Genomic DNA, 20,312 nt, shown 5'->3' with positions numbered 1-20,312 from the left:
AAACTTACGTTATTTAACCCCCCAAAAACCGTATAAAGCACAAAATTAGAGTTGTCAGACCTTTGAAATCGACATTAACACGCGTATGGCTGCAAAACTGCGTACTTATATTTTGATTATACCTCTACTCCCAAAATTTTCTCGGCCTACTAGCAAAAAAACAGCTTTTTTCTTACTTTTGACTAGTACATGGAGAGTTTCGGAGTTAGATTACTTCTACAATACGATGGTGAAAATAACGATTGTGGGCTCATTTTATAGGTAATTAGAAGTACTACAATTCATTCTTGAAGAATTATCCAAACAAATCAAAAGTTCGTCAGATATATGAAAAAATGTCATTTTGTCCCAACCTTGCGATACAAACCCGCACTTTGACCAACTATAAAATTTTATTTAATCAACTCACGGAATTGTTTTGTATATCATTTCTTAGATAATTTTATTGTTAATAAGTCTTACCTTTGTCATTTTTTGTTAAAATGAATAACAATGGAGCTATTCAATAAAAACGATACCAATCTCTTTTCCAAGATGGCGGCTGTTCCCAACCTCCAATTATGCCAACAAATTGACTTTTATGATAAGGACAACCACCCGAACACATTTCATGAAAAAAATTTTGTCCCGCGAAAAATGCGATTTCATGCCCATATTTTGACTAATTTCCCTGAGCTATAATAAACAAAAATAGAAAAATATTAATACATATATCTGTTGGGGGCTGTGATACCTCAGCGTGTGAATACGGAAAGTATATTTGTTTAATGGGCTATGCTTTGGTTCACTGATTCGACCTATTTCGAAAAAAGGTCAAATAGGGTCCGATGCAGGAACTTAAATCTTAACTTAATTAAGAAATTAAACACCAATCTCTTCTCCCAATATTAAAATACTTGGTTGCAAAATAGTTGCAGGTAATAAATATTTCAAGAACAACATTTCTGAGTAAATAAATAGTATAAAAGTGTTTATTTACATTTAATTATATTTAAACAAAAGTGTGCTAATAACATTACAAAAAATAGTAGTTTTGTAGAAAGACGTAGAAAAAAAAATTATGTAATTTTATTCAACTCGTTGTTTTTTTGATAAAAAAAAAGAATTCTACTTACATAACTAATTTTGGCTAGAATAAACATGTAAGCAGAATATTGTTTTTATTTCTTAGCAATAATTTTTAATACATACATTATGTATAACTAAGTTGTATGGAAAATATCACTATCTATAACAAAGATACTTTATTTGGGACCTATCGATTATTCTCTTCGCGTATTTCTTTTTAATTTAGATAACTCCTTTATAACCAATCTTGCAAGCATGGTCATAGCAATTACATTGGAAAATATTAACATATAAAAAACATTTTCCCATCCTTGGCTAGATATCATCCCTGCTACCAATGGACCTACCGCAGCACCTATACAAAAATAATTAAAATACTTTTAAGCTTACTTTCGAATTAGATTATGTATGTACATACCAATTGAACCAGTGCCATCTATAATAGCTGTAACTGTAGCCAAAGCTTTTGAATTTCCTTCCAAGGAACTATGCTGACCCAATTCAGCACTTACAGATGTTGTAATAAGAGCATATGGACCATTAACCAAAATTCCTCCCAAAAACAGTAAACCAATACTGATGGTCAATGAAATAGCTCCATAATGATTATAAAGAAGTAACTAGAAACCAAGGGAACTTTAATTGAATTCACATTTTAAAATGCTAAACTTACGACTGGACAAGCAAGAAATAGCATGATTGAACATGTTGTTGCTGACATTCCAGTATAATCGGATATCATGCCAGCTGTGATTGCTCCAATAATGCCTCCCACGTCAAATACAGTTGATAAATCAGCGCTTAAACTAGCGCCCAATGTAGCTAGATTAGAATAATATAGAAGTTAATATGTACAAGATTCTGGCAAAGTAATTTTAGTATATTATGAGTCGAAGAGTCTCAATCTAAAGGAATAGTTAATAAGAAAGTTCTTAAATGAATAATCTAATCTGATTAAAAAATGAAAATATAAAAAAGCTTTCAAATCTTATCAATTCTTTTAGATTTTTCAAACTTTTAATAATTAAAATCTTGATCTTGATGGATATAGACCACATTTTTTGTTAAAAAATCTATGTAAGTTGAGCTAAATATAAACAAAATTTGCGTATTGACAAGGTGTCTCACGATAAGTCAAGTGATGAGTCCAAGTGAGCTTCACCGGGACGAAACGCCAAAATTTTTGTTTGTATTAAAGGCCGTAAAAAGCTATATTAAATCAATAAATTAGTTTTGATATATCATTAGTGCCGAATTTCGAAATTTACTTCAGAATTTCACAGATGGCATAGGGCTACCACCAAATTTCATTTTACTTTTATAAATAAATAAAATAAGTTATAACTGATAATGCACTTTTTACTCGTTTTTCACACAAATAGATTAAATTTACTTATTTTTCATGAGCACAAGCCAAAACCACGAATCAGCAAAATTCTAGTTTTGAGAAAAACGGATTCAAAGTTTTGGAAACTCATGCAATCTTATAGAAACTCGTTTAACGGAAATTGATGGATGGAAACAAATTTAATTCTGTAACCGATACGAAACCACAGTGAATAAACACAATAAGCTGTCATGTTGAAAAAAAAATTTCCCTAAATTTGTAGGGAAAATTTTCTTGCCTAACTTTCCAGTCAGCGTCGTGTCGCGTCGTGACGTATCGCGTCATGTTTAGCGTCGTGTCGCGTTTTGTCGCGTTGTGTCGCGTCGTGTCGCGTTGTGTCTCGTCGTGTCTAACATTTCTGTCTAGTATCAATATTCTAGGTCCTAGGAGGAAAAAGCTCTAATTGAGTTTTATCTGACTCATGAAAAACTGGCCCTAAGTAGTATGGGTTCTAAAGAATAACTTTATAATGGTTTCCAAAATTTTGAAATCTCTTATTTTTTAATATATTCGTTAGGAGTGTAAAAGTAGGTTTTAACTGTTTTTAACTCTAAACCGACGGTATACAGGGTGTCCCAAAAGTCAACGTCGAAACGAAAACGGTAGATAGGTTAGGTGTTGACTGTTATCAGAAAAATAATTAAAAAAATCGCACCCTATATTTTGAGAGTTATGAGAATCGAAAAAAAAAATCGAAAAAATGGTCACCTTGTGACGATCTTTCATGTGCCATGACTACAATCTTAAGTTTTCTCAATTTTTTCTTTTGCTACGGAACCTTGAATAGCCCTGCTAACAAGTGCATTCAAAAATTTTTACTCAGCTGCATCAGTTTTAAAGAAAATTTCTCTTAAAAAATCAGCACTTCACTACTTCTAAAAACGCAAATTCAGTTCTGAAATAATATGGAAAAATTACCTAATAAAAAAAGTCGGATATCTTAAGGGGTAATAACACCTTGTAAACCATGAAATCGAGCGTCATATTCATCAGCGTATAAAACAAAGAAGAAATATTATTTTCTTTTCGTGTTTGTTTAGTTTAATTAAGTATATTAATAGGTAACAGAATAGGCTAATGTTAAATTTTTTAATGATGTGAAATTTTTTAAATGGCGGTGTAGTTCAGGATGATAGTAAAATCCTGTGCTCCCATCGGGCGACCAACTAACTCCTACAGTTTTTAACCGATTGGGCTGAAATTTTGTGTGGAGCTTAAAAATACTATTCTCTAGTTAAGTACGTAGGGTTTTTTTGAAATATTATTTTTTAAAGAAATGGCATTAGTTTGAAAAAATTATTTCATTCCAAAAACAAAATTCGTTGAAAAAAAGACCATAAAATCGTTAAATTTTAATATTTCAAAAAAATCCTACGCACTTCACTAGAGAATAGTATTTTTAAGCTCCACACAAAATTTCAGCCCAATCGGTTAAAAACTGTAGGAGTTAGTTGGTCGCCCGATGGGAGCACAGGATTTTACTATCATCCTGAACTACACCGCCATTTAAAAAATTTCACATCATTAAAAAATTTAACATAAGCCTATTCTGTTACCTATTAATATACTTAATTAAACTAAACAAACACCAAAAGAAAATAATATTTCTTCGTTGTTTTATACGGTGATGAAAATGACGCTCGATTTCGTGGTTTACAAGGTGTTATTACCCCTTAAGAAAAATATTTTTTTTTCCGTTATTTATGGAATAATCTCAACAATGTTATACCACTTAGAAAAGAGAATTGAACAGACCAAATTTTGAGGTAACTTGCCGATATGTCGTAGTGCATTTTTTTTTTACACTACGGTTCATTGAATTAGGGTCATGTAAAATTTGTGTTTACTTAGTTGGGCACAAAAGTGAAATTTGCTTTACAACTGATGCAGCTGAGCTAAAATGCTCTTGTTAGCAGCATGTTTTTTTAATCAAAATAAATTCTCTCGCATCATAAAATTACAAAAATCTCTTTTTATTTTTATTTTTTCCGATTATTTCAAAAAAAAAAAAACTTTGTGTTCGTTTTCTAAACAAAACATCCACTTTGACACATCAACAATCTCATGAATGTTAAACTCATATCATGGAGGCGAGTTGGAAATAGTTACGATTTGTAACTATTTGACACTTCAAAACGAGTTTAGGAACGATGTTCATCTGTCAAATAGTTACAAATCGTAACTATTTTGTAGTTTAGGAACGATAAAAGTTAACGATAGTCAACAATAGTTAACTATTGTTAGAAAAAGAACGCACCTCAGTATACCAGTAACTAGTATCTCCTATCGGTTGAAATTCAACCGTAAACTTTTGTGCTATAGATTATTCTAACCAGCAGAAACAGAAAGATGAAATCACTCAGGTGCTTGTCTTAAGGCCATACACAAATCGCTCTAAATTTTAGCTAATTTTTTTTCAAGCGCAAAATGTGACAGATAATACATGTCAAGTTGGAAACGAAAATGTTATTTTCTAGCTCAAGCTGCTAACAACTCTGCTGAAATGCTTGAATAAATTTAAGCTCGGTAAATATATATGTAATTTAGTCTTAGATTTGGAAACAGATTTCTTGCACGACAGGTAACCGATTTATATTATTATTACAAAGAGGTCCTTTTATAGCGACAACAAACATAAGGAAATGCAGTGTTATTGCACTTTGTCTCAGAATGGGCGCCGATAAAAGCCGGCAGACTTACATGTTTGGTTTCGCTATAAATGGACCTCCTTGTAATAATAATACAAATCGGTTACCACTTAAGCAAGAAATCTGCTGCCAGCTCTCTAATATAAGCACTTAACTGTGATAGGGACACTACCTATGCCTTTCAAATAAAAGAAAAAATAATATAATTCCTTGCTAAGTTAATGAAAAAGGGTAAAATAAAATTCTTGTTTAAGTATTGACATGTTAGACCAGTGCCAATAATTTTTGAAAATAAAAAAAATATTAGCAGCATAAGGATGGTGGGAAAATTTAGGATAAATGGTATATGAAAGGGGAAAAATAAATTGCCCACAAAAAAATTGGGGGAAAGGGGGTGGGTGTCAAAAATCATGGTTTTTATACGATTTCTGTCAAAATTAGACGTCCTATCGAAAAAAGTCAAATGCAAAAGTTGTAGGTAGTATAAATGTCTACAACTTTTACTCAAAAAATTTTTTTCTATAACCTCAAAAATATTGGAAAAAATGCAGAAATACGATTTTTTTATTTTTTATTTTTATCTTTTACAAAAATGGTTGGATTTTAACAAAACTTGGTTAAAAACTACTTTGTTATGTTTTCTATCTATTAAAAATGTTTTTTGAACAAAAAGTGAGTTTTTGGATTTTTGACGAATTTAATTTGAAAAAATAGCCTATTTTTCAATCAAAAAAGTTACCGAAAAAATTTTTGATTTTTGAAAATTTTGGAATGCAATTACATATTTAGCTTAAAACCGTTTTCTAAAGATTGTGTGGAAAAACTATACTTTTGTTTTAGAAAATATTGAGAAAAACTGAAAAAGACAAAAAAACGATTTTTAAGATTGATTTTTCCGTAAATGACAGTAATATTATTTTTTATTATTTTTTGACTAGTGAAATCAACCAGGGCAGATAAAATCGAATGCCTTGTTTGATTTCACTAGTCAAAAAATTGTTTTTTTATAGAAATCAAAGTATATTTTTCTAATGGTTTTTTGTGCGCTGAGCTTGAATCCGTCAGAAAAATTCTATCACATCACGTTTTTGTCATATTACCTACTATGCCAAAAATCAGAAAAATATTGTTTGGGAGGTTCAAAATTCAATATCTCAAAAACTTTGCACGTTAGAGCTATTCTAATGCTTGATTCAAATTAAAAAGGTCAATGACCATTAGAAAAGTATAATTTGGTTTCTATGGAAAATTATTTCTCGCTAATACTACTGTCATTTACGGAAAAATCAATCTTAAAAATCGTTTTTTCGTCTTTTTCAGTTTTTCTCAATATTTTCTAAAACAAAAGTATAGTTTTTCCACACAATCTTTAGAAAACGGGTTAAAGCTAAATAATTGCACTCCAAAATTTTCAATAATCAAAAATTTTTTCAGTAACTTTTTTGATTGAAAAATAGGCTATTTTTTCAAATAAAATTCGTCAAAAATCCAAAAATTCACTTTTTGCTCAAAAAACACTTTTAGTAGATAGAAAACATAACAAAGTAGTTTTTAACCAAGTTTTGTTAAAATCTAACCATTTTTGTACAAGATAAAAATAAAAAATCAAAAAATCGTATTTTTGCATTTTTTTCAATATTTTTGAGGTTATAGAAAAAAATTGTTTGAGTAAAAGTTGTAGACATTTATACTACCTACAACTTTTGTATTTGACTTTTTTCGATAGGACGTCTAATTTTGACAGAAATCGTAAAAAACCATGATTTTTGACACCCACCCCACTTTTTCGCCTACCCACCCTCTTTCCCCCAATTTTTTTGTGGGCAATTTATTTTTCCCCTTTCATATACCATTTATCCTAAATTTTCCCACCATCCTTATGCTGCTAATAATTTGTTAAACTTTTGCCCTCTGAAAACCGGATTGGCTCTGGTCTATGTGTTTTTATGTGTAATATAGATCTAGTTAATGAAAATGCAACTTACTTGACGATTGAATGTATAGTGGCAGCCAATACAAGAAGGTGTAGCTTACGAGTTTGGAAAAGAATAAGCACAAAGAAAAGTCAATTACTCCCGGTATGCTAAGTGCACCGATTAATCCTATAGGTCTTCGATCCTGGGAAGAATTCAGAGAATGTGATCTCTCCAGAATAGGTGTTCTTTCCGTTGGCCGGTAGCTCACTTCCTGTTTGTGTAAAATAATAAAATTAAAAATTACATAAGGGGTGTTTATTTCATTTTGAGCATTTAAGGGCCATTTGCTGAAAAGAAACTCATATTCTCTACTCTTTTCTCTGCGTAAACTGTCACATAAGAATTTATGTAGAATATAAATGCTTAAGTTTCGATTCAGCAAACGGTTCTAAGTGTAGGTAGTATAAGGTTTTACATAAATGGCTTTTATTTAATTTTTTTTTCGGGAAAAACTTGTTTACTACTCAAAAGTTAATTTTTTCCGGAACTTTTGCCAAATATATATATGTAGTAGTGAATACTTGTTAACCGTTAGTTATTTAAAAACCTTACTTGACGGTGGTTAGTGCGATGTACTATCATCCATCCTCTTGCGAGGAATTGACAAAGCCTCCAAGAGGATCATTGACATCTCTGTTTAGCCGTTCGAGTTTGGCATTGTGTTTTAAGTCTCTTTACCTTGATCCTTCACGGATTGTCATACATATGACACATGTCGTACCACAAAAAAAAACTTGGTCTATTGTAATTTCTAATGCTACAAGAGCATAAGCCATTTTGTAAGGAAAAAATTTGATTTTTGTTTTCAAAACATAAATGCGAGTTTTTGAACACTGTCTTTACTGTGAACCAAGGTACTCAATGCTTAATATTCCACTAGAGCCAAATCCATATCGTAAACGATACGATATCGTTTCATTTCATTCATTTTTTTTTTTTTTTTAAACTATATGCCTTTAAGACCTAAAGTCTTTTAAAAACATACTGCACGGCACTAGTTAGAAGGAATAGAAAGATAGGAAAGAATTTGTCTTGGTACAGTGAATTGAGAATAAGATGGTTATTGTCTCATATAATCCCACGGGTTGACCCCAAGCTGGGGGATAAATAAAAGAATTTCGCCTAAGGTAGGGCTCGAACCGACATCTCGAGGTTACAAATCAAGCACTACATCCACTGCCACTATAGTCATAGGCAATGCTCTCCGTTATTCCAGCACTACGTTTGTCATCATAAAATTGCATACTTTACTTTAGGGTGCTTGTACTCATGAGTTTATGGAGAGGAAAATAAAATGCTGTCGAAGTTATGGAAATCACCACCCCCAATATCGTTTGGCGATAATCACGTTATGGAATGAATCCTCAGTGAAATTTTGAAGAAACATCCTGTTTCAGATTATTCCAATTCCAAAGTTAACCAGTGATGGATTTATGATTTTCATATTGAATTGACCATTATTTCAATGTTGAAAAAGATTTTTAAACAAATCGAGGTCTCGGATTTGTGGTAACCATGACAACGTCTAATATTTCACATTTCCGACGTATTCTTTAATAGTTTAAGAAGTAATTTTCAGACTGTATGTGACCCTATGATTTTAAAATAAAATCGTTAATTTTATGGTATTACGCCAAGATTATTTTCTTTGTCCATTATTTCTTTATGAATGGTTAAAAAAAATCTTAAAAACACAATGTTATTGCCTTAAAACAAAATAGATTTTCGTTTTATATTTCTTTGAACAGGGAAAAAAGATTACGTTTTTCCTGTAAAACCGTTATCAGTATCTATCATACTTCCTTAATTTTGAAATTTCGAAGACTTTTTTAATGGAATTTCAAGAAGAAAATTTAAAAATGAAACTAATTTTGGGTTCTAATACAAATTACGATTTTGAAGATCAAGAAGAAATATGCAACAAATATTAATTTGAAGATCTCAAGACACAAATGTTTCTTATTTCATTATGTTTGCATTAGTGAAATATGACAATTTAGGCTTGACTAGCTTTGTAGTGCAATTTTTCATTCCAAAAGCTAGTTAAATTTCGACTACGTAGGTACTAGATTAGTGAATGCGCCCATTTTAATACAATCCGGTAACTAAATTGGCACCCTTTTCTGTAGGAAAACATAATTTCAAATTGAATGTGTTTTTAATTTAAGCAGCACAAAATGTTTAGAATAATTGACTGGGTTTATAATTGTTAAATACGACACAATTTGTAACAAAAGTTGAATCTGCACCATCATTTAACCTCAAATGTTATGTTAACGACATTTTGAATCTTAAAAAGGAATTTCAACAAAGAATAACACATAAATATGTAAATGTAAACCTAAATTCTTATCTCTTGTATAAATTTTTGATTAATTTCCTTTACCAACACACTAATAGAACATTTACAAATTAGACGTTTGACACAACAATCATGTTTTTTTTTTTTTTAATACAGACATGCACTTACAGAATCCACATTGATTATGTTAGATAGATTCTCGATACCAGCCTAATAATAAAATAAAAACGTTGTCACTTTATAGCATTCTTGGGATGTCAGTGTTTAAATTTTAATATCTAAATACAAAAATAAACTTACCGCATTTCGAAAATCAGCAGCAGCTCCATCTTCAATATCAGAAGAATTTGATATTCGGTCATCAATTGATGGTCTCTGGTGAAAACCAGCTTGTTCAGGAGAATCGACAAGAAACAAAAATATCATAAAACCCAACACAGCAGCTATAACACCGGGAACAATAAACGACATTGACCAATCACTTTCAACGTAGTGTGCTGCAATCAAAGAACCAAGAATATTTCCAATCGAAGTGTGACTGTTCCAGATTCCAAATATAAGTCCACGTTTCGATTTGCCAAACCAACGACCGACAACAGTTACAACACCGGGCCAACCTGTTGTTTGAACAATACCCGCACACGCTTGTATAATCAGGAAGTACCATAGGCTGTGAATGTTATACGTTTTGGCAATTCCAAAGAGATACGAGAAAATGCCTGATAGCATCATTCCAAAAGCAAGAAAATAACGAAGTGATACACGTTCGGCAACGAAACCTGAGGCAAACATTGCTGCTGCGTAGGAAAAGAGAAAAGCCGAATCTAAGGCTCCAAAAAGTGTTTGAGCATCATGTCCATCTTTAAAAAAGAAAAATATTTGATAAATTACAATAAATTATTCAAATAACACCGGCACACAAAATAAAAAAAGTGTCATGTACCAGGAACCAGACCTATCTTTCTATATTGTTTTGGGCACGCTGAATCCGAATTTCAAGTCCGTTTGGCCCTGTCACTCCCAGTTTTGAGTAAAATGCGAAAAACTAAAAAAAAAGGAAGTTTTTTTGCCGTTTTTGGGGTCTTTTTTACATTTTTCTCAAAACTGGAGGGTGACCGGGCAAAACGGACTTGAAATTCGGATTCAGAGGGTCCAAAAACATATAGAAAGATAGGTCTTGTTCCTGGTACATTCAACTTTTTTTTTGGTGTGCTGGCACTGTCGCCAAATGTCGCTTTCATCCCCGGCACACAAAAAAAAAAGTTCCATGTACCAGGAACCAGACCTATCTTTCTATATGTTTTTGGACCCGCTGAATTCGAATTTCAAGTCCGTTTTGCCCAAACACCCTTCAGTTTTGAGAAAAATGCAAAAAACTCCAAAAAAGTCATAAAAATCCAAACAAAATGCAGTCACAGCTCAAAACTGGAGGGTGACCGGGCCAAACGGATTTGAAATTCGGATTCAGCGTGCCTAAAAACATATAGGTCTGGTTCCTGGTACATGACACTTTTTTTATTTTGTGTGCCGGTGTAATCATTTTCACTTACGAAACGGTGCATAGCCACCTTCTGTTGTGGTGTTGTCTGGATTTGTGTGATTTATGTGCAGGACGGATTTAACGACAGAAATTGGCTTTCTGGTCATGTGATAGCACGTATAGGAGAGATACGTTAGCACTAGAATTGAGGATTTGAACCTGTAAGCATAATAATTAGTTTTATTGTACTCAAATAACAGACACATAACAAAGAGAATTTTAAAAAGCTCCGAGAAAGCCTCGGGATTATCGTCAAATTTTAAAGAAGTCATAGTAAAAATATTTTTTTTCCATTGTAATTATGCTTTTTATGAAACACCAACAAAATTTGAAGTGCAGTCGAAAGCGCAGTAACCATTTTATTCCATTATTTAAGAGTTGAATCTTTATTGTTCGATTTCAATTTTGGTTTATTAAACTTGCTATTTATAATCAAGCGGCACGGTAGTGCTCAGCCAAGTTCTCTAGCAACTTTGGCACTACACACTACACGAAAATTTGAGATTTTCAATTCAGGGGGCGTGGTAACCACCCATTTGCACTGATTTTTAATCAATTATTTTAGAACACTTCTGATTATTGCAGAATCTTGAAACTTGGCAGAATTGTAGAGCTGGTAGTTTATACAAATGAAAAAACTAAAATTTAAGAATTTTAGGCAGGGGGCGTGGTACCGCTCATTTTCACTGAATTTTCATCAATTATAATTGAATTGTATAGCTTGCTAGAATCTAATGCCTTGCAAAAAGTAGTAAAATCACAACAAAAAATATAACTTAAAAAAAAGCCAAGTTCTCCTATGATAAAATTATTCTGGCACAAAAAGTACGATGTAAAAGTGTGCCAAGTTCTTAAGTTTAGTTTTAAATTTGTATCAATAAAATTTTGATTGTTTACATGGAAATTTTTCAAATAACTGTATAAATAGGTAATTAAAGAAAAATTTTCAAGAGAATAATCAAAATTTAATTGATACAAATTTAAAACCAAACTTTACACTACATCTCAGAACTTTTTGTTCCAGCATAATTTTATCATAGGAGAACTTGGCTTTTTTTAAAGTTATATTTTTTTGTGATTGATTTAAAATTATTGCTAAGATACATACATTGATTGATACAAAATTTTGTTGGCACATAGGGGCTTAACCATATACAATGACTAAGTTATAAGATATAAATAATGAAATAAAAATCTAAACTAAGTAAGTAAGGGCCATTTGCTGATACGAAACCTGAATAATTTTTATGTTGATCATAAACTCTTATTCTCTACTTTTTTTCTCTGCGCAAACTGTCACATAAGGATTTATGTTGAACTTAAAAGATTCGATTCAGCAAACGGCTTAATAAAGAATTGTAAAGCTTTGACATAGTTCAGTTGGAAAATTTAATGAGGTAATTTTACTTTATGAAATTTAAATGAATTGATCTAAACGAATTCAGTCATTAGTATTCTATACTTATAAATTCAGTTTAAAAAGCAGTAGGTATAATAGCTTCCAATTTGAACCATTTAATAATATAGAAATTGTTTCTTGCATTCTTAAGCTATTTTCCCCGAGAAAAGTTCTTTTTTGATGTTTTAAAACTGAACAAATACTAATAAAATGGAATCAGTCTAATGTTGCAAACGGTACAGAATTTCTGGAAATATTTAATTTGTTCATCAAGATATAATAATTTGCTCGATCGAAAGCTTTGTTTAAGTCTGTGTAGATAACGTCACATTAAAAATCACTTTCCAAGAAATTAACAACACTATTGAAAGAAATCGTAAGATTTGTTGTGTTAAATTTGCCAGGTATAATTTCACCTCATCCATATGGTTTTATATAGATGAGGTGAAATTATACCTTCTAGAAAGAAACATAATTTTTTAATAATAATGTTTTTCGAAAAGTTTAGGAAAAGCGAAAAGTTTACAAATTATTCGATAATTTTTTACATTATGTTTTATTATGAATTGAAATTATAAAAAAAAATTCAAAATTAAAAAAAACACCTTCTTTAAGTGAGGCATTAAAAAAAATGTCAAATGCAAGCAAAGAGCGCTGAAACATTTTTTAACGAAAACCGGAGATATACCATCAGGACCGGGTTGCTTGTCCAATTTCAGACTATGTAAAGCTTCCATGGCATGAAATTTACTTATGCAAAGGTTTGCTATATTAACTGGACAGTTAATGCGGTCAGAAATTGGATTTTCGAAATAACTTGTATTTTTTGTTTTTCTTATTGTTTAAATTGTATAGCCGATAATTGAACCATTGATGTTTAGAATTCGATATGATATGTTTTTTAGGTACATAAAGATCAACCGCCCCATAAATTGAATTAATCAAGATACATCATACAAAACAGATTATTTTCCTGTAAAAAGGTCATAATAATCAGTTGATAGAAATATTCTAGTAGTTGCCAATAAGAACTACATAGTTGGATACTTCGACCGAGGGAAAATGTTTGATAAATAAACATATACAGGGTGTCCCACAGTCACCGCCCCAAACGAAAACCATGGATTCCTGAGGTCATTTTAAGTCGAAAAACTTAAGAGGTAATTTTCTCGTTTTCGTCCCGTTTTCGAGTTACCACGGTTTTTATGATTTTTGTTCTCTTTTCCCTTATCTAGCTTTATCTTTGCCAAACTACGTTTGATTTGAAAAATTTTTTTTACAACCAAACAAGAATTTATTACAGTTTTAGTTTGTCTCAAAACTTTTTTTTCTGCGGACAACCGTTTCTCCACAATTTTGCATCAAACACAATTTTCCTCGTTTTTTAAGTTGTTTTTTACACTTTCATATCATTTAAGTCAAAAAAACACGTTAATGAGTATTAACTTTTTGTGCTTTTTATTAAAGCCCAGTTTATTTTCATAAAAAAAATAAGTTTTATTTCATAAAAAAGGCTACTGAAATTAATTAAAAAAAAATAAACAATCTGAGTGAATTAAAAAAAAATAATTTTTAAATAAAAAATTAATTTAAATGAATTAAAAACTTTTTCTGAGCTATTGTGGTTAAGAAAAGAACAAATAAATAAAGCTCAGAAAAAGTTTTAATTCATTTAAATAAATTTTGTATTTAAAAATTATTTTTTTTTTAATTCACTCAGTTTGTTTATTTTTTTTAATTAATTTCAGTAGCCTTTTTTATGAAATAAAACTCATTTTTTTTTATGAAAATAAACTGGGCTTTAGTAAAAAGCACAAAAAGTTAATACTCATTAACGTGTTTTTTTGACTTAAATGATATGAAAGTGTAAAAAACAACTTAAAAAACGAGGAAAATTGTGTTTGATGCAAAATTGTGGAGAAACGGTTGTCTGCAGAAAAAAAAGTTTTGAGACAAACTAAAACTGTAATAAATTCTTGATTGGTTGTAAAAAAAATTTTTCAAATCAAACGTAGTTTGGCAAAGATAAAGCTAGATAAGGGAAAAGAGAACAAAAATCATAAAAACCGTGGTAACTCGAAAACGGGACGAAAACGAGAAAATTACCTCTTAAGTTTTTCGACTTAAAATGACCTCAGGAATCCATGGTTTTCGTTTGGGGCGGTGACTGTGGGACACCCTGTATTTTTCAAAACACCTAGGTCTTTATAAATTAGGTATTCATTTTCATCTTATTTGTGTTCTAGATCTTCCCATAAGAATTTTAGTTATATCCTGAGACATTTTATAGGTAGTTCTTTTTTATGTACGCTCCTGCTTAAATTTAACGCACATCCTATTTATTTTACAGAAAAGTCCTATTATAGGTCGTTTCAAATCAAAAGTCCCATGGAAAATTGAGCAAAAATAAAACAAACTAATTCGCTTACTGGAAAGAAGCATTTATAAGGCAGCTGAACTTTTTCTAAAATTAAGAAAAAATAATGAAGAACAGTTCTTGATATCCCTATTTTAATTAATTGATCCGTCTGTGAAAAAGCGGAGGCAAGTCTCCCGGGCTTGCATCACTCCATATCCGCGGGCAATACAAAAAAACATACAATTATTTAATTATTTATCATTTGAAGGCAGTTGGGATAACTTTGCCGAAGATATTGTTATAGGACAAGCCGAAGATGGACCAGAAATGTCCAGTATATATGATAGCAATTCATAACTCAAAATTCTATTCACATCTTTTCATTTGTATAATTGGCCAGTAAATATCTTATTTTTATTTTTCAATTATTTTGGAGTCGTCACCATAGAAATCATTAATAAACAAATTCAGATTTTTCATTTGTTTATTTTTTCTCTAGCATTTCTTTCATTCAAACAAGCATGATTTGTTGTTATTTTTGAGTTGATTTGTCGCAATGAGTCAATAAAATTGAGTTTTTTGTTTATTTTGTTCTCAATTTTATTGGAATGGAGAAAATAAACTCTGAGTCAGGACTTTTGATTTGAAACGACCTAGGTCGTTTCAAATCAAAAGTCCCATGGAAAATTGAGCAAAAATAAAAAAAACTCATTTGCTTACTGGAAGGAAGCATTTATGAGGCAGCTGAACTTTTTCTAAAATTACGATAAAATAATAAAGAACAGTTCTTGATATCCCTATTTTAATTTATTGATCAGTTTGTGAGATTCACTGGGTTAGCCTCAGAAAGCAGAGGCAAGCCTCCCGGGCTTTCATCACTCCATATTCGCGGGCTTTACAAAAAAAACATACAATTATTTAATTATTTATCATTTGAAGGCAGTTGGCATTACTTTGCCGAAGATATTGTTATAGGACAAGCCGAAGATGGACCAGAAATGTCCAGTACATATGATAGCAATTCATAACTCAAAATTCTATTCACATCTTTTCATTTGTATAATTGGCCAGTAAATATCTTATTTTTATTTTTCAATTATTTTGGAGTCGTCACCATAGAAATCATTAATAAACAAATTCAGATTTTTCGTTTGTTTATTTTTTCTCTAGCATTTCTTTCATTCAAACAAGCATGATTTGTTGTTATTTTTGAGTTGATTTGTCGAAATGAGCCAATAAAATTGAGTTTTTTGTTTATTTTGTTCTCAATTTTATTGGAAGGGAGAAAATAAACTCCGAGTCAGGACTTTTGATTTGAAACGACCTATTTTACTAATTACAATACTGAGTATTGAATAAAATTATTGGAAAGAACGTGTCACGTGCTTCCATTTTTTTTTTATATATTTTTTTCTTAAAAAACAAAATTATTATTATTTTTCAGAACTTGAATTGCTAAAATTGGTTCATTTTTTTTTTTTGGTTGATAAGACTGTTGCAGTATAGCATTTTTTCGACTTGCTAAGCAATAAGCAAACAAAAAAAATACACCAACAAATTTTAAAGCCATTTTAAATAAGATAAGGGGTATAACTAAAGAAGAATAAAGTGTGCGTTAATTTTGAGCAAGTGTATTTTGCCAAAACCATACAAGACAGTCTTCAGTTATTGTTATCATTTTGGAACGAAAACACATTGCTACACAATTAAATTGCTCCTCCGTTCTCCCTTCTACAGATTTGAATAGTTTTTGGTTCGTATCAAATATAAGTAATACGAGCAGTTCTGCTTTATGCATCAATTACACATATCAAATAAAATGCACTGTGTATTCTATATAAATATTGTATAAGAAACAACAACAACGAATTAGGAATTTCCTTTGTTTGCACATTATAATTTGTTGACTCGACTCTATATATCCAACAATAGAACCAACATTTGGTCATTTATAAATTTCAGATAAATAAAATAAGAGATAAGGTTTGATGATGAATTAGGTTCAACATAAAAAATACTTACAGAAAAAACTTTGGAAATATTGCTCTGGGACAGCATTTTTGTGATAGTTTTAAAATAGTTTTTACACCGAAAGGAATATCATTGTAGCTTGTAGACATTTTTCTTGTTTTATGAGGAATCATCAGAATTCCACTTGCATTTGAAACTCAAGATTGTCTTCTTTTTATTTACTATAGAGTTTCATTAATCATGAATGGAGATATAACTAATCACTGATACGATTAACATAAATAAATTTCTAAACATAAGGAACACGCGTTTCGCTCCCACAATTTGTTGATTCGCCTATTGCACTGCTGGCAAAGACTTCTGCTGACTCAAGCAGACAAGTCAAGGTTATTTTCTTTTTTTTTTTATTTTTATTTAAATCCAAACAAATGCAACTTTTTTATTTTGATGAGAGTTTTCTGTTTGATTTTGAATAGTTTATAAAAGAAATTAACAAGACTCCGTTTTCCGTTGAGCGACAGCAGCAACTAGAAATTAGGAAAATACGTGGAAAGGAAAACGTCAACAAAAAAAACACATACGAAATCAACTAGAAAGCAAAACTGATGACTGATGAAGGGATGCGTTCTTTTTAATCAATATTTGGTTAACATTTTCATCGGATATCCCCAAAGGTACTGCCAGATGAAAAAAAAAGCTTTTCAGAAATATTCAAGTATAAAAAAAAATACATAGTTCTTCAGCCATCTTTTACTATGCATGTGGATCTAGATCAGGATCAATATTACACGCAAAACAACAGCAATACGTCATCCTGCTCTCTATCGGGATCATTTGCTTTTGTACGTTGGTAGGGAAAAAATAAGTGATGGAGCATGAATCAGATAATCAACAAACATGAGCGAAAAAGAGATAAACAAACAAATCTGCATTCATATTGATCCATATCGTTTTATTTTGTAATCATGATCTATATGAATCATTAATTACTTATAGCCTTTCCCCACCAAACCCAAAACACGGTTTTCAGCAAAAAAATTTTGAAAACTTCAAATGTGTTCCCACCGGAAATTTTCAGGTTTTCGTTTGACGTTTTAATTATTTTAATTCTGCGACACCGTTACGCTTGTGAACACGAAAAAATCAGAAATTTTTAGGATACCTTTGGATTTTTTTGCTTCTCAACACATGTTTACGATCAGCTGAGTTTTTATATGGGATTACAACAACACAAAGGTATCCAGATACCCTTGGATCGGTACGTGGACGCACCCAATAAGATAGAAAATTTTTAGGATACCTTTGAAATTCACGATCAGCTGTGATACAACATGGGATGGCAACAACACAAAGGGTGCGTTCACGTATGCACAGATACCCTATCCAAGATACCTAAGTATCCGATACGTTTGTGAACACGAATCAGCTGTTCATCAAATCTCCCATAAAATACACGAGAATCCAGACATTTTTAGGATACCTTTGGTATCCTCCTTTGGAGATTTTATATGGGATTACAACAACACAAAGGTATCCGGATACCCTTGGATCTGTACGTGAACAAAGATATCCGTATAGCTTAAGATAGTTACGTGAACGCACCCATTGACATCTGGATAAAAGGCTAAAGATAAAAATATGAACGCCTTCATTCGATGGGAAGGATTTGGCACACTGAACGCTTCCACTGATTTTGTATGTCAAAAAAAAAATAATAAAATCAGCTGTTGAATTGAAAATAGGTGCGTGCTTTTTGGAAAAAAAGTACTTTTAGAAAAACTCGACTTTAATCATATAACACAAAAAGTATGTCAAAAAACTCAGAAGAAATTGATTCTAACAACAATAATAAAGATCTCAAAGATGCTTGGGCGGTATGTCTTATGTTTTAATAGCCACATTTAATAGTTTCATCTTGATATACTTGTTTTGAAGATACGTCCATGCAATATGTACAAGGAAGAATACAGTGATTGCACAAGCATTAAAGCGAGATTTCACCAATATTTTGTTCATGGAGAATCAGTTGATTGCAGTCAATGGTTGACAGATTATGAAAACTGTGTCAGGTACAAGGACTCAAATTGCAATGATATCAAAGCCGGTGCAGCAGTTGTACAAAGCGAAGAAGAACGTAGACAAAAACGCCTAAAAGCCCATTATGCAAACACAACTTGGAAGAAACGTCAGAGTCCACCTGAAGACTGGGCAAAGCCCTTACCAGAGTGGCTTGCAAAAAAGAATGAAAATACATATTTGGAAGTGAAAGCAAATGAAATAGCCGGTGCAATACCTGAAGCGGCAGATAGCTCCTACTGTTTGGTTATGTAGGTAAAATTGTGGAAATAAATTTTAACTTACTATAGCTTGTTAGCATTGAACTCGAAAGCATCTTTCAATAATCTGGGTTATGGGGCAAACATTTTGGATAAAGTTCTTATTCATGTTGGTATTATCTATATTTGAACTGTTTTAATTGTGCCCGAAATCCGTATTTCCATTTGAATATATTTTGTAGGTTATTATGCCAACCAAAGTGAACATCAACACAAATATGTTTACTTCATATCTTTCCCTTATCGATGCCATAACCAAACCAAAAGTTTAGAATGAGGAACCGATCTTTCAACGACTAGGAAATCACTAGATAGAGTATCTGTTTGTATCTGCATCACCGGGGCAATGAGAACATGCCCTACAACAGCAATGGGTTTTTTTCTAGATCTAATTCCACTCAAGAAAGGAACTGGAACTGGGGCTAGAAAAGAAAAAGAGATTTCCTCACCAGATCATCAAAAAGAACGGGTGTTTTCATAAACGTCTTTTTCAGATAATGAGTTTAAATTAATTTTTTTGGGGCGACTTTCCATTAGGGTCGCACGCCTAGAGTTGTGATTTTATTTTTTACAGTGAGCTTAGGGTCTCAATAGAATACCTTTAAAATATTAAGGTTAGGAAACACCCCTAAGTATGATTGAAAAATAAATATTTAAATTTTTCATACAAAATGTATGCAAATGACGACCACGAAGAATTTGAAGTTTGAGGCGTATAAAAGTGAGATGCGTATGGGGGGGCATGCTGGCCCCCTGCAACCCCCCTGCTTGGGCTAACTATAGGATTTGAGGTGGGGACAAGTTTGGGTATGTAAAAAGAACTTCAAAAAAAAATTTTTTTTTTCTTCGCGGTCGTCATTTGCATGCATTTTGTATGACAAAAATGAACTTTAAAAAATTAATTAAAAATATAAATACACGTTTCCTAACTTTAAAATTGTTATTTTTATTACTTTTAGTCATTAATCTTTCACATAAAATTATTCGCGTATTAAAATTCGTGAGACCCTAAAGGAAAGTTCAGCCATTTTTTTCGTATTAGGGTGGCTCTAAAAAATGTTATCTTCTACAGTTTCTTGTGGAATTCCAAAAAATTCAACGTAGATATTATTTTGACCAAATTATCGAAGAAAAAAATTTCCATTAGGGTGGTTCAAAAATTTTAATTGAAAAACCAAATTAATTTTCACTGCAGAGGAAGTTTGTAAAACATGGTTCATTAAATAAATAAAATGTAAAATTGGGTATTTATGCATTACGGGGCTCAGAAAAATGGTATATTTCACATTAATTTACACTTAGAATTCAACTAAAATCGATTTAACT

At 31.3% G+C, this 20,312-nt stretch overlaps 2 protein-coding genes across 3 annotated transcripts; one reads left to right on the top strand and one right to left on the bottom strand.

Annotated features, from left to right (window-relative positions):
• Positions 1–949: 949 nt before the first annotated feature.
• On the bottom strand, positions 950–17,163 carry LOC129921093 (glucose-6-phosphate exchanger SLC37A2). 2 transcript variants are annotated; one of them, XM_056002751.1, is made up of 8 exons: positions 16,702–17,163; positions 10,932–11,080; positions 9,682–10,241; positions 9,550–9,591; positions 7,089–7,290; positions 1,742–1,890; positions 1,487–1,688; positions 950–1,423 (listed from the first exon to the last, which is right to left on the bottom strand). In XM_056002751.1, the coding sequence occupies exons 1-8, from the start codon at positions 16,821–16,823 to the stop codon at positions 1,263–1,265; spliced, it is 1,587 nt and encodes a 528-aa protein (XP_055858726.1). In that variant the 5' UTR covers positions 16,824–17,163; the 3' UTR covers positions 950–1,262. The 2 variants fall into 2 exon arrangements, with proteins under 2 accessions (XP_055858726.1, XP_055858727.1); XM_056002752.1 differs by lacking the exon at positions 9,550–9,591.
• A 1,180-nt stretch (positions 17,164–18,343) lies between these two features.
• LOC129921523 (UPF0545 protein C22orf39 homolog) lies at positions 18,344–19,031 on the top strand. The gene is made up of 2 exons (XM_056003385.1): positions 18,344–18,524; positions 18,586–19,031. Exons 1-2 carry the CDS (start codon positions 18,459–18,461, stop codon positions 18,979–18,981), a joined length of 462 nt encoding a protein of 153 aa, XP_055859360.1. The 5' UTR covers positions 18,344–18,458; the 3' UTR covers positions 18,982–19,031.
• Positions 19,032–20,312: the final 1,281 nt, after the last annotated feature.

Source organism: Episyrphus balteatus, chromosome 1 (genome assembly GCF_945859705.1).
Source record: "Episyrphus balteatus chromosome 1, idEpiBalt1.1, whole genome shotgun sequence".
Classification (NCBI taxonomy): Eukaryota; Metazoa; Arthropoda; class Insecta; order Diptera; family Syrphidae; genus Episyrphus; species Episyrphus balteatus.
The sequence above is the reverse complement of the archived record's forward strand: the minus strand, read 5'-3'. Positions and strand labels throughout refer to the sequence as shown.